The sequence below is a fragment of the Sinohyriopsis cumingii genome, chromosome 15 (assembly GCF_028554795.1).
Source record: "Sinohyriopsis cumingii isolate HCF-2022 chromosome 15, ASM2855479v2, whole genome shotgun sequence".
NCBI lineage: Eukaryota > Metazoa > Mollusca > Bivalvia > Unionida > Unionidae > Sinohyriopsis > Sinohyriopsis cumingii.
In genome coordinates, this window is record NC_142975.1 from 119,989,464 (window position 1) to 120,013,137 (window position 23,674).

General features: G+C 35.2%; 1 protein-coding gene across 11 annotated transcripts in view; it reads right to left on the bottom strand.

Annotated features, from left to right (window-relative positions):
- The window catches only part of LOC149782598 (piezo-type mechanosensitive ion channel component 2-like), a 263,620-nt gene that overhangs the window by 47,373 nt on the left and 192,573 nt on the right, over positions 1 to 23,674 (bottom strand). For all 11 annotated transcript variants that reach the window (XM_089934052.1, XM_089934060.1, XM_089934057.1 and 8 more), the window contains 6 exons: positions 22,266 to 22,352; positions 17,765 to 18,029; positions 13,403 to 13,582; positions 12,748 to 12,837; positions 7,618 to 7,988; positions 1,156 to 1,354 (listed from right to left, as the gene is read on the bottom strand). In XM_089934052.1, coding sequence (XP_089790178.1) covers positions 1,156 to 1,354; positions 7,618 to 7,988; positions 12,748 to 12,837; positions 13,403 to 13,582; positions 17,765 to 18,029; positions 22,266 to 22,352 — 1,192 coding nt within the window. The remainder of the gene's footprint in view (positions 1 to 1,155; positions 1,355 to 7,617; positions 7,989 to 12,747; positions 12,838 to 13,402; positions 13,583 to 17,764; positions 18,030 to 22,265; positions 22,353 to 23,674) is intronic.

The window sequence follows — 23,674 nt, forward strand, 5'->3', positions numbered from 1 at the left end:
TGTCTGGGAAGTGTTAGGACACTGACAAGAGTATACTCTGCAGTTGCAAAACTCTTCAGATATGAAACAAAAATTCTGTCCCAAGATTTATAGTTTAGTAATCAGACCTTTTTTTAAAGTATTGTGGCACCAGCTTTGCTGAATTCAGTGACTGCATGACACTAATACCACGTGATTAAATAAGACGTTATCTATCTCTGAGGCTGTAAACTATACCAGTTTTTATATACAAAAGATTTACAATCTCAGGTGACTAAGCTACTAAACACGAAAGGGAAGTAATGAATAGTGGTCAACTAGATTATCTTCCCTGATGATTGGTACTAAAATTTGAGGGGTATCGATCCCATTTAAGCTTTACGAAATTAGGATAAGTCCGACAGTTGTCCAAAATGAGTGGTCAAAAAGCTTAAATCTTAAATCACCCATCCCCATGAACCCCACCTTTTTACCTCTGTGTGCATTTAATGACAAAATTGCCAATTACAAACAATTTTCTATAAAAACCTAACCAGCTAGTGATATGCAAGTCATAAACAATTAGACTTCGAGGATTTGCTGATGAGAATTGATGAAAATACTCCATCTCAGGTGAGAACTCTCAAATTCTCTCCAGGCAAATGAGTCAGTATGATGTAATGTTACACAAATGTGTAAAGTAACCTGTCTTTACAAGATGCACTAGTAAATCCAAGTGAACACTAAATCAAAACATTGTCTTTTATGATGGGAGTCTAATGAATTCAAATGTTTAAATGAAACTTTGATGTAACTGTAGATATACTTCCCAGATTTGTAAGTTTTAAGGAAAATGGTCATCCATTTAGGTGTGCAAAGAATAGATACTCATAGAAAATATTTGTTGAAAATAAGAATATGACTCTATGGAGTTTCAACCATCAACAAACTTTACATTTTTAATGTTATTCCTGCAACTATTTAATAGCAATTTTTAGAAATACAAATTATTTGGTTTCATTATCTTCAAACTCTTAGCTTACACTGCTATTAGTAATGACATCAATGATGTCAGCACCATCTGTTATATTGTTGATTTAAAACTGACCATAACAGACCCTGATATTCTAATAGTTTTCTAGCTAAATTGTCCTGAAATGGGTTCATCTTACACACAGATTAATGTGATAGACTTACTCTGTTATCTTGTATGTACGATGCTACGTCTCCTCCAGCTGTCTGCTCAGGTCCAAAAGCCCAATAGCCAAACACCACAATCAGGAAATTTATGAAGTCACAGGCAAACATTGAGGCATACACATCTGTTGTTGCATTGTAGTCAGGGCTTGTTAATTGCTTGTAGAATTTTATGACTGGATAGGCAAACATCTTAAAGCTGAAAAATGATCACAAAAAAATCACTTTAGAAACATACAGTTTTGAGTGCTGGCATATTTTTGTCCATATATATATATATATATGTATATATATATATATATGTATATATATATATATATATATATATATATATATATATATATATATATATATATATATATATATATATATATATATATATATATATTCACATATTCACACACACAGAGGGAAGCAACTCTTATGGGTTAACTCCCCTTCTATCTGTTAGGTGGTTACCAATATACCAGGAGTACCAATTTTCACTTGCACAAAACTTTAAAGCTTAAAGGATGCTTGCATTGCAGGGATGGGTGGGAAGTATTTTTGTAATGTGATCATATAAGTATTATTGAAGAACAATTTATTAAAGAAAATTGCCTTCTCATTCAAATACATTACTTGATCACATTACATTCTGAGGATAAGTAAGACAAGGAGGAAATGCTGAGCACACTACCTCTACCAGTATCACCCAGTAGGAGCATGATTGCTCTACTAAAAGGATGAAATTCTCCTAATGTTAATTAGCACAAAAAGAGACAATCTGTTTCTACACACAGGCAGGAGATCCCCGTGGGATTTTGTACTGGATTATTTTCTCATCATCAAAAGATTTGAAGGCACATCCAGCAAAAGTGGCAAATTCTTGCCTGGGTCCTGGGTTCTGCTTTCATGAATTGGGGGGGTCATCATCTTTTTAGCTACCAACAAGATTGAGTGAGACCATGTCATGCAAATGGAAGCTAGAAAAGGTAGACTGTGAATGCAAGTCAACTAACTCAGCTACATCCTGAGCTGAGACATTACATTCAAGGCCAGGCTCATGTTCACTGCTCATATTTGATGTGATGATATATTCATTAGTTTGCCTTATCCTGTGAGAGCTCAGGGTACACTGATTTAAGAACACCCTTTAGCCAAGGAGCCAGTGCTGGTGAGATTATGTCCTGCATTTCTGCATAAAGAGGCAGGAAAAGATTTTTACAGTTTATGCAGATATTATCCATGCAGGGTCTTGCAGCTTTGCTTCTCTCGACAGATGAAAGAGAGGTAGTGAATAGTCATTGTTAGTTGAATAGTGACAGCAACCTGTTCTTAGAAATAAACCAAGTTGTGTCATTAGAATGACTGAACTGTCAGACTGGAACTTCATGTAGTTCGGATCTATGGACAAATATAGCCTTGCTTACCCCTAGACACGCGTGTTGCTAGCAATACTCCATGTCCTTGTCAATTCATATATGCATTTCCAGCCAAGGGATGGGAAACCTCTGAGACACATATATGCATTTTAAATCAAAGCTTTGCACTGGATGAAATTGCAAATAACTGGTATCTTCATAAATATTTAGCCAGTAAATGTAGTTATTACATACAAGTATGGAAGTGTTTTATTAATACATCCTATCAGCAGGAGTTACCACAGAAACAAGGTAAATTGTGGAAAGCAAAACAAAATGACAATTTCTGGTATCTTGATGATTGCAATTCAAGTAAAATAATAGATTTGAAAGTAATTACATTGCAAATGAAATCAACATAAATAATCAAATAAAAGATGAATGATTCAACACTAAGGTAAGGTCTGTTTCTACACATGACATTTTAGATTTATCTGAATCTGATAATGAAATACATGATGATCTATTATGGTTAGAATACATGGGGCCAGCACACCACAGCTGATTTTGGGCCAACATTTCATTTAGATGAAAATGCATGGGAAATAGAGCTCTTTTAAAACATTTTTTCCCAAACAAATATTCTGGTCATCAGGATTGAAGAGGGACCTAGACATCACCAAAATTAAAATCAACTATATTTTATCATCAATACGCTATATTCTTGTACTATTCTGTGTCTTCATGTGGGTGGTGAGAGCCTCTTGACATTATCCAAGAGACTAATCAATTATTCCAATCTATTCTATGCAATATGTTCTGGTGTTGTTCCTACATCTGCATATGGAGTGAAGAGGGCATCTCAACATCCTCCCATGAGATTAATCAGTAATTCAAACGTCGTTTAAACAAATACCTTTATTATCCAAACTATTCACCCAGGCTAAATTTGTTCTTTGTTTATATCTTTTTTACATCAACTATTCTAATATCAATTATTCCAGTACACCCTCTTAAGTGAATCTGGTGGTCTGAAATCCCCAAATCCTATTGAAATCCTGATGCAGTGTGAAAACTGTCATGAGCAGCATGCTTGATTTCTTGAATCACGACACATGCCAGTCCAAAAAAGGTGAGCACTGACTAATTGAAAAGCAGGTTATGTTTATTGTTTGTCGCTAATCCAACAATTGTCTTGCCTTTGGATACCCCAGCTAATGGCAGTAGTTTTATGCACAGCAGGTTTGCTAAAATAAAGTTGGAAACTAGTATACACTATTTGAAAGCCACATTCGACTACACATCTATATTTTAAACATTCTGAATCAACCAGCCAAGATTATGCAGTAAGGAAACAGAATACACAAGTAATTAAAACAGTACTGTCTTTGTTTTATTTATGTGGAATATACATGGATATAAAGTACAGGTTTCATTTTCTGAGATATGTCACGATTGTCATCAAACAATCAGAGCTAAAAGAAACAGACTTTGTAGGGAAAGAAACATATTCAACCTGATTTATACTTTTTTACCTTCATGAACTTCAGTTATTCCAACCCAAGTATTATCCAAAGTTTTCTTCTAGTACCCAAGACTTTGGATAATCAAGAGTCTACTGTACATAAATTGAAATAATGTAAACAGCAGTATCAAACCAATTTTGAGATGTGCAACAGTTGATAAATACAGTGCATACAAATTTATATGGTGAAACTGAACATTAGTGACCGAAATCATGTGAAAATAACAAATGGTATGAAAACTGCAAAAATATGAATAAGTTCAAGGAATTCATAAAAATGTTGCATGCACCATATAAAACATTTGGCCTTACTATACCAGTGAAAATAAAATATAGATGACGAAATTTAAGTTTAATATTAATTGGATTCTATAGAGGTCAACTTTACAGATCGACAGAAAAAGTAAAAACTGGTACATCTGGATTTAACAGTAACCATCTAGCAGGTAGAAAGTGCTGTTAACATGTAAGAGTTGCTTCACTTCATCTATATAAATATATAGACAGAAAGAGGTTTTTCATCTTTCTGGGAGGGCTGGATTCAGAGGCAGCAGATAAAGTTATCCTAATGTAATGTGATCTGGTAGTGTATTTGATGGAAAAATAAAATTTGCTGTGGAATCATTAGTTATACTAACATTGCCAAATCTCAATATAAGTACTGAAAGGACATTGTAGATTGTGATGAAAATTCAAACTGACTCTAGAGGAAAAGGTCCAATAACAATACATCACCTCCCAAATCTTAAGATCAACAATGATGTGGACTGCCACAGATATAATCCAATATAATGATCTCCTAAGGGATGCTACAAATGCCTGTGATACATACAAGGAGGGTATGAATGGCAACAAGTTACTGTGAAAAGACCAATACGAAGAGATGCCTGTTGTATTTTAATATTAATGAATAAGGACTGATGTGATGAAATCATTGTCATGTTTTAATATTTTTAAAAAAAATGGAAATTTGTTCAATAGTTGTAATTTCTGTGCATGTGCATGTTAAAAATAGGTTCAATGAAAATCCTTCTGATTTGAAGTAAAAATTGCTGACAAAATTTTGCAAATCTCCTGATCTGTCCTAAGCTGGCCTCTCTGTTCTGTCACATGTATGTGAAAACACTATACTGAGATGTCACCATTCAGAAGTAATGATACAATTTTCAAGGCAGGCATACTGGACAACAGTGACATTAGATCAACAACAATTTAATTTAGGTAGGACTAGATATCCTAAGATATATTTCAGTGAAACCCACTGGCAGTATGACTTTCAGGTGAAAACACTATCTGAATATGACTTTCCATTCAGGAGAAGTAGCAATAATGAGATTTTCAAGATGACCACTGTGACAACCATATTGGACATCAGGCAAACAGCATTTTCATTTGGGACCAACCAGACACCATAAGATGTCTTTTAGTGAAACACCATGTCTATATGACTTTCAATTCAAGATAAGACTTTCAATTCAAGAGAATCAAAAACAATATTTTTAAGATGGTTGCTGTGCTGGTCATACTGGATGTCAGACTGACTTTACTTTCATTTAGGACCAACTACAGATATCATAAAAAGTCTTTTTGTGAAAAGCCCATGTTGACATGACCCATCCACACAGAACAAGTAGTGATAAGATTCTCAAGATGGCTGCTGTAGTGGTCATATTGGATGTCCAAGTTGTACTATTTTTTTCAGGACAAAGTAGTTCATGGGATGAATGTACATGTCAAGTTTCCTGGTAATCCTCCAAGAAGTTTAGGTAGAGTGGTGATAACAAACTTGTGCTAATGGAAGGATGATGCACAATGGGTGATGGTCAACATGCCATCACATAAGCTCTACTTGTCTTTGATCAGAAGAGCTATAAATTGCAGAGCAAAATAATTTATCAATATAAGCATCTCCAGATTAAAAAATTTATCTTGGCAATCTATTGAGAACTGTAGAATTAGTTGCACTAATGAGATGGCATGCCAGATAGATGGACGGACACAATGACTATTATTTCCCCAAGTTGATTGCGTGTATATAAATGTATTACTAAAAATATGATTCAGTTTTCTTCATTTCGAACAGGATTATTATCCATTTATGTCCAAGTAATAAACTGTATTTCTGTAAAAACAATATCATGAAGATTATATACATTTTCTTTATGTCTAAAATACTGTGCATTCATTTAACACTATTTTGTCCAGAGACCTATTTAGGATGCCATCTATTAAGCATGTACAAATTCATTACTTCACCATGCTTGGTGTAGATCATCATTACCAAAACCAATATCACCTCTACAACCATGATCACAATCATCATCATCATCAGTACTATAGGATGGAATAACAATCATCATCATCATCAGTATAATAGGATGGAATAACAATCATCTTCATCATCATCATCAGTATTATAGGATGGAATAACAATCATCATCATCAGAATTATAGGATGGAATAACAATAATCATCATCAGTATTATAGGATGGAATAATGATCATCATCATCAGTATTACAGGACAGAATAAGGATCATCATCATCATCAGTATTACAGGACAGAATAAGGATCATCATCATCATCATCAGTATTACAGGACAGAATAAGGATCATCATCATCATCATCAGTATTATAGGACAGAATAAGGATCATCATCATCATCAGTATTACAGGACAGAATAAGGATCATCATCAGTATTACAGGACAGAATAAGGATCATCATCATCATCAGTATTACAGGATAGAATAAGGATCATTATTAGTAATATAGGACGGAATAAGGATCATCACCATCATCCTCATTAGTAATATAGGACAGAATAAGGATCATCATCAGTATTATAGGACAGAATAAGGATCATCATCAGTATTATAGGACAGAATAAGGATCATCATCATCATCCTCATCAGCATTACAGGACAGAATAACAACCATCATAATCATCAGTATTATAGGGCAGAATAAGGATCATCATCATCATCATCAGTATTATAGGAAAGAATAAGGATCATCATCAGTATTATAGGACAGCATAACGACCATCATCATCATCATCATCAGTATTACAGGACAGAATAAGGATCATCATCATCATCAGTATTATAGGACAGAATAAGGATCATCATCATCATCAGTATTACAGGACAAAATAAGGATCATCATCAGTATTACAGGACAGAATAAGGATCATCATCATCATCAGTATTACAGGATAGAATAAGGATCATTATTAGTAATATAGGACGGAATAAGGATCATCACCATCATCCTCATTAGTAATATAGGACAGAATAAGGATCATCATCAGTATTATAGGACAGAATAAGGATCATCATCATCCTTATAGGACAGAATAACGACCATCACAATCATCAGTTTTATAGGGCAGAATAAGGATCATCATCATCATCAGTATTATAGGACAGAATAAGGATCATCATCAGTATTATAGGGCAGAATAACGATCATCATCATCAGTAATATAGGACAGAATAACGACCATCATAATCATCAGTATTATAGGACAGAATAACAATCATCACCATCAGTATTATAGGACCGAATAACAATCAACAGCTCTCTACTCACAGTCTTGATGTCTTGGCATTATGCTCCAAATTCTTTCTTGCCTTCTCTCTATCCTCTGATTGTTGGCTCACTGAATCCACTTCCATCTGTGTAATGGATGTTTGTGTTGGGCTATTTAAATCAATGATTTCTTGCTGTGACTCTACAGCTGGGCTATCTAAGTCGACAGTGTCTTGCTGTATTGCTAGAGTTGGGCTATTTAAGTCAACAGTGTCTTGCTGTATTGCTAGAGTTGGGCTATTTAAGTCAACAGTGTCTTGCTGTGTTGCTAGAGTTGGGCTATTTAAGTCGACAGTTTCTTGCTGGGACTCTGGAGTCGGGCTACTTAAATCAACAGTTTCTTGCTGTGATGCTGGAGCTGATTCCGGAGACTGAAAAAAAAATTACACAAAATTTTTATAAAAATTTTTCATTCATGTCATACAAAGTAATTTCTCCATGATTTTCAGTGGGGCAATTCTTCTTCTGAACTTTCTGTAAGGAGGAATTTTTAATTTTGAAAGTGGATCAGATTTCATATTAGAACAGTATGTAGGAATAAACCCTTCTAGTATATGTCAAAAAAGATGTGCAATAAATAGCTTTTAATGAATAAAGATTAAATTTGCCATTGTTTTTCTTCATTATCAACACAGCAGCTGCAATTGTGTTATAACAATGGCACTAAATTGTTTGCATTAAAACTGTGTAATGACAATGGCACTCCACTGTTTGCATTAGAACTGTGCTGACAATGGCACTCCATTGTATGCATTAGAACTGTGTAATGACAATGGCACTAAACTGTATGCATTAGAACTGTGTAATGACAATGGCACTCCACTGTATGCACATTAGAACTGTCTTATGACAATGGCACTCCACTGTATGCATTAGAACTGTGTTATGACAATGGCACTCCACTGTATGCATTAGAACTGTGTTATGACAATGGCACTCCACTGTATATATTAAAACTGCGTTATGACAATGGCACTCCACTGTATGCATTAGAACTGTGTTATGACAAGGGCACTCAACTGTATTCATTAGAACTGTGTTATAACAATGGCACTCAACTGTATGCATTAGAACCATGTTATGACAATGGCACTCCACTGTATGCATTAGAACTGTATTATGACAAATGATACTCCACTGTATGCATTAGAACTGTGTAATGACAATGGCACTCAACACTATGCATTAGAACTGTGTTATGACAATGGCACTCCACTGTATGCATTAGAACTATGTTATGACAATGGCACTCCATTTGTATATATTAAAACTGTGTTATGACAATGGCACTCCACTATATACATTAGAACTGTTATGACAAATGATACTCCACTGTATGCATTAGAACTGTGTTATGACAAATGATACTCCACTGTATGCATTAGATCTGTGTTATGACAAATGGTACTCCACTGTATGCATTAGAACTGTGTTATGACAAATGATACTCCACTGTATATATTACAACTGTGTTATGACAATGGCACTCCACTGTATGCATAAGAACTGTATTATGACAATGGCACTACACTGTATATGTTAGAACTGTGTTATGAATATGGCACTCCAAAGTATGCATTAGAACTGTGTTATGACAAATGATACTCCACTCTATGCATTAGAACTGCATATACTAGCAGTGACATTACCTCCATATACAGAAGATTTCATACAGACCATTGTAAAACCTCACCAAATGCATTTGGTAGACTGATTTTCGTAACTAATCAATCAATGAAATGATCTCAATGCTCAACTACTTAGACAGCAATAGATTATAGTGATTAAGCAACATATTATAGTGATTAAGCAATAGATTATAGTGGTTAAGTAATAGATTATAGTGATTAAAGCAATAGATTATAGTGGTTAAGTAACAGAGTATAATGATTAAGCAACAGAGTATAGTGATTAAGCAACAGATTATAGTGATTAAGCAATAGATTATAGTGGTTAAGTAAAAGAGTATAATGATTAAGCAACAGATTATAGTGGTTAATCTTGTCATGCATTTGGATGATCAGAGTGTTAATATTAATAAATGATCCAGTTTTTGTTTAGGCTATTAGAAAACTGACTGTGTGATTTTCACATGCTAGTGAAGTTTTCATTAAATTTAATGGGGACTCACATAATTAGATATCCTGAAGAAAACCACTGCATTATTTGATATGTCATCTTAAAATGCACTGTGTTATGTACAGACACCTGTGAACAACTAAAACCTGATCTTCATCTTAAAATGCATTGTATTATTTACAGACAGCTGTGAACAACTAAGACTTAATCTGTCATCTTAAAATGCACTGGCTGCTCACTCTCTATGATATATACTGGACAACAAGCTGTAAGTTATTTGGGTTCATGATAAGTAGTAAACTATCTCAAGCAAAAGTTAACATTAGGCAGATCGATGAACAGATGGACAGTGTGAATGCTATGTCTTGCTTTATGCACACCATACTGCCAACTAGAAAAACAAAAGATGGACATTGTTGAATGAATAGGTTCAAATTCTAATATATGATTTTAAATTAATGTTCTGCAAAACCTGATGTCTGACCCAAATCCATGTGTCAATGTCTAGTATCCACCTAGCAGACAATTTTAACACAAAACCTGAATGATACACTGAACATTACCAACTGAAAAATGACATGTTTGACAACATGCTCGTGCAGGTAAGACAATAATCCATTCCCACATATGTCACTGAAGGCCATTTTCATGTATGTCATTGAAGACCATTCCAATGTATGTCACCGAAGGTCATTTCCATGTATACCACTCCCTCGATAACTTGTGCCCTGATAACTTGCGAACCCGCTTATAACACGGGGTCAACAGTGTATCCCATTTTTTAAACCAGAAAATCCCTCCTCCAATTGATACTTGTTTGTTGAACCTTAAGAAATTTACGATCTAAATTGGTTACAGAAACTCGGATATATCACTCATTTTATCATCAAAAACAATAGATAGGACCTGGAAATTTTAATCAACATTACGAAATATCAAATTTTAAAAAGAAGTCATATAATTTGTTACATTTTCTTTTCAAACGACATTCTTAGTACACTGTAATTAATGGTATTCAAGAACATTTCGATCAATGAAAATTTCACTTACTCCTAGTGGAGGCAGTACTTAAATAAATAAATATATACCAATTAAATTTTAAAAATTGTTATCAATTGAAACTTGTGTTCTAGTTCTATCTTTTAGTTCCTTTTAAATGTAATCATCACAATTGCAATGTGTCCTCTTGTAAATAAACTTAAAATGTGTCAATCTCCTGTAACAGCTATGTCCATGAGTGTTTCTCTGAGAACTTAATTAAGTGCTCACTGTGTTTTGATATTGGAAGCATCTGTTGTATTGTTCACTAAATAAAAAGCAGGTCTCCTTTTCTATTATCACGTTAATTACGTCTTTTGAATCAAATAAAAGAGATGGAATAAAAAAAGTTAAAAGGAATACACATCCTACATGCTTAAGAACCAGTAGCCATGGTCATATGTTGGGGAAATGATTTCAGTTGATTAATTGAACACTTATAAATTTTATTGTGCATGTAATCTACTCAACTATTTTAAATTAACCTACTCAATCAGAACTGTGCTTAAAGATAGCAAGGCAACGAAGCGAAATGAGTACTTCGTAAAATATAATTTTATTTCACAGATACGGATCATTGTCGGAAAAACGAGTTTCAGAGAATTCCTGAATTCGCACAGAGTGATATCCTCAAGCCTAGGATGATAAGAAGTTTCACTGTTACTTGCAATGAAATTACTGCATCAATATTTTACTAATTGAAAACTACAAAAACCGAGTTCTGAAGTAGATGATTGTCTCACGAAATAAATGTTGTGAGTTTTTTTATAAAAAGGAATCTTGTTTGGTAGTGTATCAACAATTAGTCTGGTTCCCTGCTTCGTAGACTCCTCGTTTCACAAAATACTATTATATATCACTCTGAGAACCAGACTAATCAACAAAACAAGAAGCTGTGATGTAATACACGAAATGTTTTTGCGTACCCTGTTTGGTTGTTGAAACCAGTTGGAATCATGTTATTGATCTTTCAGATGGTGGACATTTGAAAAAAAACGTAATTTAAAAAGAATAATGAACAACTTCATCAGAAAAAGTGCTTTATCGACAATTTTTCTCGACTCAATTATAAAATGAGGATTCAGCCATTAAACAGCCCAGTTCCCCGACCTTGCAGTTTTCTGGATATTTATCAATTTATCAGGATTTTTGGAGGTCCCTTGGTAACTCACACCCTCACTTATAGAACGGTCTGTGTTTTGGGACTCTGATGTGCGCGAGTTATCAAAGGAGAGGTGTATGTCAATGAAAGGCCATTTCCAAGTATGTCACTGAAGGCAAATGTTCAATATAGAAAGTTAGATGATCATGTCTCCATCATACAAAAGAATTCTGACACCATTACTCCTATGTCAATGTAGTAGAAAACTTTTAGTATACAATATAGTGAGGTGATAAAACATTTTGTGAGTGAAGGTATTATCAACTAAAAAGAATAATTAAAGGTAATGAAAATTTATCTGCATATAATTCATTATCCAAGTATAACATCCATATCCCATGATTTTTGTAACACAAGATATTCTATCACTAAGATCAATTATGACACAGGGCCGCAACTAAAGCAAGGTGGTGAAATATTTCATATGATTGTTTTGGTTTTAGAATGGTTCCTTACAGAACTTCACAAAGAAATGGTTTAATGTTTTGCACAATCATCAAAAAGAACACCAGAAAACACTGCACATATGGTGACAGCTTTATAATGAGCCTTACCATTAATCAATTATTGCTATCAATTATGGGTGGGTTCTTTACAGTGCCATGCTTACTTTTTTGTCTGTTTACATTGTGATAACTGCGCATGAAGAACAACGTATCTGGAATCAAACTGTCTTATTTACATGTTGACACATCTGCATAGCAGTAAAAGTTCTCCTTTAATTCCCTTTCTCTTTTCTTTCCCCAGCTCTGGTGTACTTTTTTGCAACACAATTTTTATTGCCAAGAATTTTTATCATCAGCAATTTCTGTGCATGAATATAACTTCGAACCTGTTGGGCCAGATGTTACCTGTGGTGTGCTTGGTGCAATAAACTCCTTCTTCTCAGCCTCCTCCATTTCTGCTGTAATGTCCTCAGCATCTCTCCATAAACCATATCTCTACAGAAAAAAAAATAGCATCAAGATGCATCCCATCACCAAATTCGATGTTTCTAGGTAAAACAGTATGTATAAAGGGTGCACGAAACCTATATTATCATGAGCTATATGCAAACTTAAGCCAGTTAAAACGTGAAATGTAGGTCACAATGATCTTTAGTTGTAAGGGTGTGGTAATTGTGATCAGAGAATTTTGAGAATAAAGGCTTGCAGTCCTACTTTAGAACTCAGTTATTGAGTGTGTAGAGGGAACAAAATCTGCAATAATACTGCATAATAGTACTGATGGTAGTACAGTTTCAAGCAGTTGTCTTCCTTATCTTTCAAGCATTTTTAATTTTGCCATCCTTATCACCTTTTTCAAGTTCCCTGAAATTAAAGTTTATGGTTGCCAGTAAAAGACCTAAATGTTGCCAGTCCCATTTTACAAAAGGCTGGTTTTTTGTTCAACTAACGGACAGCTGTTCATCCAGTCTAGCAATGATGCTTTTCTTTTGTTCTCATATGTAAGAAATTGATAATATAAGAAGGCAAAATGAAATGAAGGTAAAAGAAGAAAAGTTACCTTGAGAATTGACCTGTGGATGAAAAGTGCAAGTAGCAGAACCAGGTCCATGGCAGCAAAGTTGGGAACCTTCTCAATTCCAATTATTCTCGGAGGCCAAAATGGTGAATCCTCCACCAATGTGTTAGCATTCCAGGGGAAAAAACTGAACTGGAACAGGTACTTCACGACAACTATTGCCTGTAATAGAGAGGAAAGAATAAATTAGTGACAACAAGAACAGTCAGTGGATTTTTGTTCCCCACCTATTTTGGCAAAGTCATCAAGACAGACATGGAAAGTAACCAAGTTCCAAGGCTCCAATGATGAACTCTTACAGCTGTAGCAGAACGTCAGAGTTCCTAGTAAGATATGTAAACAGTGTTTTCAGTGAGGGTGCAGGATTGAGAGTGAAAAATGCCCTTGGTATAAGAAGTGGGGTCAGAGTAAAAAAACAAACCGTTTTGTCAAAACTGGGGGTCAAATTAAAAATATGAGGGTCTGATGCACAAATGAGGGTAACGGGAAACATTGTGGACAGTAAGCAAGTTTCATGGTTCTATGATAAACTGTGATATTTGTACCAGAACTGGATTTAGCAGATAATTCTGTTATATATAGCCAAGTTTCATGGCTCCAATGATGAACTCTGACATTTTAGAGTTATCAGACAAGCATGGAAAAAATGCATGGCTCAATCATAAAGAGCATTAGAATAATTAAAGGGATACAAATCAAATTAATGACTTGACCGTAACAATACAACCTTGAAAATGCTATGTGGCATGGCTGTAAAAGTGAAGATGTGTAAATCTGCAACTCCTAAAGACTTTCAGTTATTAAACAAAAAAAATGCTCAAAATATTGACACACATTCAAATATATTGGCACTAGAAGATTGTTGCCTACCTACTTAGTGTCTTACTGTTAAGGAGAAGGTCATAGTTTTATCCATTTTTTCAAACAGGTAACAAGTTATAGCAAAAATATGATAGAAACTAAAAACATATTGTTTGCTGGGCCTGAAATATTGTATGCAGCATGTCTAGTATTAACACATTAACCCCTGATAACGAGTTTACGTGGCAGGAGGTAGTAGCCTACTGCCGAGCTCTGTAGTATCAAGGTGATGTATGATACACTAAAGTGGGTCATATTATAGAAAGGCAGGCAGATGTAGATCTACAATGATACCAAATAATCTGGAAGTTCTAGTTGCACTACAAAATACAGAGGGAAAAACCTCATTTTTGGACCCATTTTTTTTTTCCACCCAAAATTCATCCATGGTCGGAATCAAATTTTGTGTCTGGATTTTATACTTTTTGGTCTCAGATCTAAGACAGACCAGTATGAACTGCAAACAGACAGAGCAACCTTTGCAAAAAGTAGGATAAGATGGGCATTTGGAATAAAGAGGGGTCTTGATGCGGAAATAATGGGTCCGTTAAGCAAACCCCCCACAAAAAAACCCAACTTTTACCCTTCTGTTCATGCGCAAGCCAAATACCAATGAAAAACTATGTTTCTGACACAACTAGGCATTAGGTTATTGGAAAATAACATGGAAGTTGATGTATTAGGATATATTCAGAAATAGCTTTCAAATTTGTTTCCTACACGAATTTCAGGCGAAAATGACAAAACCCTCCTGGGGTAAATGTGTTATTATACATTTATCCATTTAACTAAAAATGCTGAGTTTTTACATTGACCTTTAAGACACAACTCTCAAGGTTGTGTGAAACACTTCCAAGAAAGACTGAAAAGTACACTCAAGTTTCATCCCAATATCTCTGAAGTAAAAGGAAGGTAAAATGCATCAGAAATTTTTAATATTAATATGTGACCTTGACCTAGAAGATAAAACTCTAAACGTAAGTAGATGTCTGTATTTGTGAATGGGTATGATGTCATCATCAAAACAAGCCATCAATATACAAACACTTTCATGTGGTTGTATTCAAGAACTGAAACCTGCTATGATCTATGCAGCCTTATGAAATATAAAATATTACCCTCTCTCAACTGGCATTGAATGATGTTTAGGCTGCATGGAAACTGATGGATGAATGACCAGACAAACAGGCACATAAACAGATGAATGGTCATATAACAAACTAAATGATCACAATATATTCCCCACCTGTAAAATTATGATTTGATGATCATTCACACTGCAAATCATATCCTTATGCTTTAGCTTGCAATAACAGAAACCTATATAGTGTCCATAAGTAACTAAAATACTTACATAATTCAGTACCCTATCAAAAATTATTTTGTGGAAGAAACTACAAGATTCAAGGGGTCCACAATATTCAAGATTCAAGAAGATACAAGATCAAAGAAGTCTACAAAATTCAAGAAGTCTACAAGATTCAAGAATAACTGTTGTAAGATTTTCTCAAACTTATTATAGTGATTCTTTGGTGTTAAAGCAGCAATAAAGTACTGAAATGTGTAGAAAATAATAACAGTAATAATAAATAATAAATTGGCATAAAAATGAAAATACATTACTGTAGTATCATCAATTTTTGTGTGGGATCAATTTTTGTGGTTTTCGTTGTTGCCCCAAACCACAAATTTAAATCCCCAACAAAAAATGAGCCACGTAGGATGATGACCTCCCTCCCCTGTTTTCTTACACTGTTTCATTCCTACAGATTAGCACAGCTACTCTCACCTCTGTCTGCATCGGTTCGAGTCTTGGATTCTGCTAATGTGGTTATGTGAGAAAGCTTGCTAGTAGCTTCTCGTGGGTCGGTGGTTCTTTCCGGGGTTTTTCCGGGTTCTTCCTCCACCATTAATACTGGCTGCCATGTATAGCCTATCTTGTGCTGAAAAATGGCGCTAAACCCTACAACAACAACAACAGCACAGCTACTAGTATTTGATAAATAAAGGTCAATACTGTAATCTGGTTATTAAATAATAGCTTTTACATGTGTGTTTTATTTTTTTAACCTTTTGAAACAAGAATTATAAATCATTTTATATTGTTTCAATGCACACATTTGATAAGGTATCTGATAGCCGTAATTTTACACTCACAGCCTTAAATCAATACATAAGGTAAGCAAGGATAGACAGAAAATAGAGAAAAAGCATAAGGTATTCAAACAATAGTAATAATGAAAATTAAAGAAAAAATAATATAAAATAACAGTATATGAAAATTAAGTTTAAATCTTATTCCAATCGATCCTTCATTCCAGTACAACTGTTGTTGAAACATTTAAATCCTTCTGAAAGCAAATTTCATTTTGTCCATCCATTTTTAATCAAAAAGAACAACAATCCTGTAAAATACTCTATTTCTTGAATCACTATCATTAATGAAACACTATGTATATACACTAATTACAGCAGAGTATTAAAGCTCACACTTCACATATTTTTGGACAAAGCCACTATATCAACATCGTGTCAATCAAGTCTCATGGTACTCACAAATGCTTCTCAGGTAAATAATCCCCAAATTGCTGAATTAAACAAGTCCAGATTTCTCAAAACCACTGATAATTAGGTCCAATCTTTCACTCATTGTTGCAATTATCCATTCAACAGGTGTGTATGTGTGTGTGTGTGTGTGTGTTAATGTCATGATCATCAGAAAGTACTGATGGTGCAACTTGATGGACAGTGGTTAAGTAAAAGATCATTCATATGTACTTAAATAACCGACTGGCCTAGTGTTGTTGGCTGCATCAGCTTCCTTTGATGATGTTGTTGTTGTTGTTGTTGTGGGGTTTAACGCCATTTTTCAGTACACGATAGGCTATACATGGCGGCCAGTATTAATGGTGGAGGAAGAACCCGAGAAAAGCCCGGAAAGAACCACCGACCCACGAGAAGCTACTGGCAAGCTTTCTCACATACCCAGACTGGCCGAATCGGAGACTCGAACCCACGCAGACAGAGGTGAGATGGCAGTGATCTGTAATGGAGAGCACTTTAGACCACCTGGGGCCCCTCCTTTGATGATGAGCACTCAAACGAAAACATGGCAACGTGATTAATCTTGACATGTGTTTTATTTGTGCTCATAAAGATGGAAGTATTGTTTTAGTGCCATTGGCTGCATCGGCTTTGACTGATGTTATTCACTTGGTGAAAACACAGTGTAAGTATTGAACTTGCCAGGTCTTTAATTTGTGCTCATACAGGTGGAAGTATTGTTTTAAACATTAAAATGACTGCTGTTTGCGTCGGCATAGTTTTATTCTTTTGTATTCTTTACAAGTGATCAATACTTGCAATTAAAGTAGAAAATATGTACTGAGAAATGCAAAAGAGATTAAGACTTACTATTAAACTGTAGAAAATGTGTAACTATGAGGAACTTGAAGAAATTATACTAGATAGCTACTGACTTACCTCTGTATAAGTGATGACTGTACTCCAGAAAGTCCTCGTAGAACGTGGTACAGATAGCATTCCCCACATGAATACAAACATAGGAAGTGGGAGGGACAGCAAACTGGCCGACAGTAAGTGATTTAGAATCATTAGAAAGTAGCAGATTAGCTCAGAACGAGCGACTAGGAGGTAGTAAATTGCAACCAAGAGACGGTACATCACTGACTTGTCCTTTTCCCACTTCTTTTCACTTTCTTGGAATCTCTCAAGGTTCACATCAAAGCTGAAAATGGACAAATGTAACCTAGATATTAACTAGATTTATATTTATGAAACATGATGTATGCCTCAATGTAGCTCAGAAAGTCCCATCCAAAAATGTAAAAAAAAAGGTAAATTTTTTTAAAACTCAAGTCAATAGTGCATAAATGTATTCAGGTCATTGTAAATCTATTCTGGTCATTTGTAAATCTATTCTGGTCATTTGTAAATATATTCAGGTCATTTATTTCCATATATCAAGGGGATCAGCATTTTTCTGTTACCCAAGATGCTTCTCCAAAATGGTGGTAATATGGATTTTCCTTTGAATGGTCCAATTCATAAAGTGCAAAAGTTTGAGAGAACATTCAAATATTATTTAAATGGCATTAAAATCTGATCACAATTACCTACATTATAAACATCCTTACCAAAATATAATTTGCCTTGGTCAAGTGATTTTGGCATAATTCTAGTAATAAAGTTTTGCTGAAACAAATGTAGATGGGGTAAGTGGAGGTGGGAACTAATTTAATTACATGACACTTTCCTGTTGCTATTGCCAAGTTTACCTCTTCCAAGTTCATTTTGTGGGCCACAGGATACTGCTTGGCAGGCTGCATGCAGTCCACAAGCCACGTGTTTGAGACCCCTGACCTAGAACCGTGTCATAGGCCAACACTTAGAACCATGTCGAAGGCCAACACTTAGAACTATGTCATAAGCCAACACTTAGAACCATGTCATAAGCCAACAGCTAGAACCATGTCATAGGCCAACACTTAGAACCATGTCATAGGCCAACACTTAGAACCATGTCATAGGCCAACAGCTAGAACCATGTCATAGGCCAACAGCTAGAACCATGTCATAAGCCATCACCTATAACCATGTCACAGGCCAACACCTAGAACCATGTCATAGGCCAACACTTAGAACCATGTCATAGGCCAACACTTAGAACCATGTCATGGGCCAACACTTAAAACCATGTCAAAGGCCAACAGCTAGAACCATGTCATAGGCCAACAGCTAGAACCATGTCATAAGCCAACACCTATAACCATGTTACAGGCCAACATCTAGAATCATGTCACAGATAATTTTGATAAGTCTTTGATTTGGTCATAGACTACACTTAAGACATCAGTGTGGAGAAAAGAATCTTGCAGCAGAGACAAGTATTATATAATTTGAACTGGTTTTACCTTTTGAAAAAACAACAACATCGTAATAGCAGTAATGCATTACCTGTTGCTATTGCCAGTTTGGAGGGAGGCTGATGACCTCAAGGAAATGGAATCAAGCGTACTGTATTTACCCTAACAGTAGGAGCATTCACTACTGTAAGCTGGTAGAAGATTCAGTCACTGTGTGCCATTACTATCGAGCCCAATGAGAAAATATATCTGGTGTGCCAAGATCAAAAGAGAAGCAGAAAGCAGAAGGTGTGTGATAAATGAAAATGGGGACTGGACTAAAAGGCAGGTCTACCAGAGGCAGTTGGTTCATTGCCAGAAACCCAGCCTTTAGAGAACTTGTTAGACAGGGCTGCCCTATAGCCCTTAATAACAAATAAAACCCAAACACATTAATATTGGTTGCAGTAAGCAAGCGACAACTCCATCTACAGAATGCACTACATTATTGTCTCAATGACCTTGATCATCTCTGAATCTCTGACCAGAAAATCAATCAGTTCTATTATGCACCACAAGCAAGAGAAAATAAAGTATGCAAACTTAAGGGATGTGCAAATATAAATACTGATCATATATATGGTCATTTACAAACTATGAATACTATCTCAACATGACTGTAATATTGGTCCTTACTTCAGATAAATGCTCAAAGTTTAATCTTCACTAGGTTTTCACTTACAGAGTTCCCACTAGTAATTCCATATAAAAAATCAAATTATCACTAATTTGTCAAACCCAGAAGTCACATTTTCTTTCATTTTTACAAGCTGTGATTATGCATGACTTGGATTTATAAAGTAGCTTAAACAATTTTCAGTCATATCACAACCATATCTGCAGTGCGGCAGTTTATAGTGATGTCTAGCACTGGGGCATCATGCCGCAGACATGTAGTATGATGTCCCACCCAGTCACATTATCCTGACACCAGGCCGACCAGTCCTAACACTTACCTCTTAATGCTGAGTGCCTAGCGAGGCAGCTGTTAGTACCATTTTTGTAAGTCTTTGGTATGACTTGGGTGTGGTTCGAACCAACGACCTCCAACATCTGAGGCGAATAGAACATTCTAGGCCACCCGAGTGGTTCCTTCATTTTTTTTTTACAAGTCAGTGATGATGGTTGATACTATGTCAGAGTGTACATGGGATTTTCCAGAAGAAGAAAAAATAGAAATTGTCATAATAATTTATTTTTCATTTGAATTCTTTTGAATATTTTGTACTTTATATATTGGTATAGTGTAATGTGTTCAATTTTATTAAAGACACAGATAAACAAAACCCAAGAACAAAAAAGAAAAAGTTTTATGTTTTGTCATTCAACCAAATAATTTGCTTTTGGTTGCATTCTGGTCATATTGATTAACTGCACTCTTGAGTATGGTTATACTCAGAAAACACAGTCTATACATAGAGGGGGATGTGGCAACTGACTGACAACCACCCAATGGAAAAAAGTAGCTAAAAACATCACTATTTGTTTGTTAAATATTTACCCAAGGGCATCATATGTAAAAAGTATGAAGGCTTTCAAGTATCATATTTGGTCAAATTGTGATGAGTGTTTTTGCATATTCTGTATAATCTGAAAACCCTATTGCCAGGATGCTCCCTGCAAAATTGTTTAAATGAACCCAGCAATTTTTGAGAAATCATAACAAGAGTCTCTTGAACAGACTGATGCTCTACTGGCCAAAATCAATTTCCAGGAAACCAAGATTAAGTCCATTTCTTCTTTTCAGCTGCTAAGCATTGAAACCTTGTCTGATATTCCAGAGAAACTCCAGCATACCAACTCTGGTAACAATAACTTACCTTATGTTTAAACTTATAAGTTCACATGATATCTGTAAATGCAGTATAAAATTCTCTGTTCAGCATTTAACCTTAAACCGGATATCACGGCAAATGAATTTGTCTTAGACAGTACCAAGATATAACCACAGACCAAGTCTGGCTAATCTAGAAAAATCGTATTTCCTGGAAAAAATGAAGTGATTCATTTAAGGTTTTCTTTTGATACATGCAAAAGCTGTGTTCAATTAGGAAAATCCAATAAGTAGTAATAAAAAGACTTGTTGGCCTTCAGATTGGCACTGTTTGTTGGGATGCCAAGTAGACATCATATGTCTTTTGAGAAAACTCCATGTAGATATGACCAACCATTCAGAAGTAGTGACAACAAAAGTTTTAAGATGTCTTCAATAGTGGCCATACAAGATGCATATGGGGCCCCATATTAATTCAGGGCCAGCCACAAGATAAATTTCACAAGTGTTTACCTGTGATAAGATTTTCATCATTCCTCATGAATATGGATAAATCTGCTTAACCAATCAATCCAATCCTGAGTACAATTTTCTCAGAAAGCTGATCAAACATGACAATTCATGCTGACTGCATGAGCCAATCAGATTTTCTCTTCCAGGTACAATCAATAAGAGGTAACTTCCATTGATAAATAATAGCCTAATTCACAGGTTCATTGATGACACATTCTTATTAATGTGTGTGTGATTTGGATTTTTAACATAGCTTTAAACAAAAAATCAGTCATCATATCTGCAGTGTGGCAACAGACATAAGAAATCTTTCACTGAAAACCAACAGTAAAAGGATCATCTGCTTTGTAGCAATAAGAAGATTTTCAAGATTTTTAGTCAAAACCTCATGTCAATATGACTATACATTTAGTGGTTAAGATTTTAAATATGGCTGCTGTGCTGACCAGGGCACCAAATGCACTGAGGATCAATTCAAGCTTGGGTTTAATGTGTCTGCAAAGTTTTGTGGACTTCCTCCCCATAATATAGTAGCTGCAGTGATAACTTATGCTAACAGACACCAGAGATGCACAGTGTTTGCTGGGCAGATGAAAGACTAATGCATAAATACCACTGATCCATGACAAATAACATTAATAAAAAAGCAAATGTTGATAGAAAATGCATGATCCACTAAACACACCAGATATTGAGTCACACACACCATAAGTACAGCTGGCCTTGGTGGCCATATAACGTTATCAGTTTACAAGTATAGCATGATTCTCACCTCTTGAGGCTTTCTACATGTGGGAAACTGCTATCGACAGACTCTACTGTAATGCGTACCATGTCACCATCCTCTTCTTGTCCTGGCCTGCAATGGATAGCAACTGACATGTACAGACATGTTTCTATCATGCCTCTTCTTCACTAATCCCAAGATACAACGTGCCTAGCACCTCCCATCATAACATGGCAACACACCCAATTCTTCATTCAGCTACTATCTTAACCTGAGAGTTAAATATAAGGTTCCAGGACAGACTACTGCTAACTACCGATTGATTTAAAGAGTAATTAAATCTGAGAGACTTCAATACAATGGCTTCTCATCTCAGGCAATTCTTTGAAAAATAACTTTTCCAAATTATTTCCAGAACAACTTTAATTCATCTTTGCTTGGACATTCAGCATCAAGACACTAACTCTACATTGTTGTTGCTTTAGCTCAAATCTTGAAACATTCCATCATCTGGACTGTCTGGAGAACCTTATTTCGTTGTTTATTACATGCACTTATTTTACTTAATTTCTTAGTTTCCTGAAGGTGTGCACATTTTACAAAAGAATAAAAACAGATTATGAACAGGTCAAGGTATCAAAGCTGTACAAACATGTCACATTCACTCCTTGTGAGATATTACGTCCACTGCATTCAACAAAATTGTTTTCTAGCTTTATTAAAGAGTTCAGTACTGAATACAAACCTCAATGGCCTTGTTCTCTGATTGCTTATGTTAAACCTCAATAGCCTTGTTCTCTGATTGCTTATGTTAAACCTTAATAGCCTTGTTCTCTGATTGCTTATGTTAAACCTCAATTGCCTTGTTCTCTGATTGCTTATGTTAAACCTCATTAGCCTTGTTCTCTAATAACTTATGTTAAACCTCAATAGCCTTGTTCTCTGATTGCTTATGTTAAACCTCACTGGCCTTGTTCTCTGATTGCTAATGTTAAACCTCAATTGCCTTGTTCTCTGATTGCTTACATTAAACCTCAATAGCCTTGTTCTCTGATTGCTTATGTTAAACCTCAATAGCCTTGTTCTCTGCTTATGTTAAACCTCAATAGCCTTGTTCTCTGATTGCTTATGTTAAACCTCAATAGCCTTGTTCTCTGACTGCTTATGTTAAACCTCATTAGCCTTGTTCTCTGACTGCTTATGTTAAACCTCAATTGCCTTGTTCTCTGATTGCTTATGTTAAACCTCAATAGCCTTGTTCTCTGATTGCTTATGTTAAACCTCACTGGCCTTGTTCTCCAACTGCTTATGTTAAACCTCACTGGCCTTGTTCTCTGACTGCTTATGTTAAACCTCAATAGCATTGTTCTCTGATTGCTTATGTTAAACCTCACTGGCCTTGTTCTCTGATTGCTTATGTTAACAGACACATTTAATTTCAAATCAATGTGTAG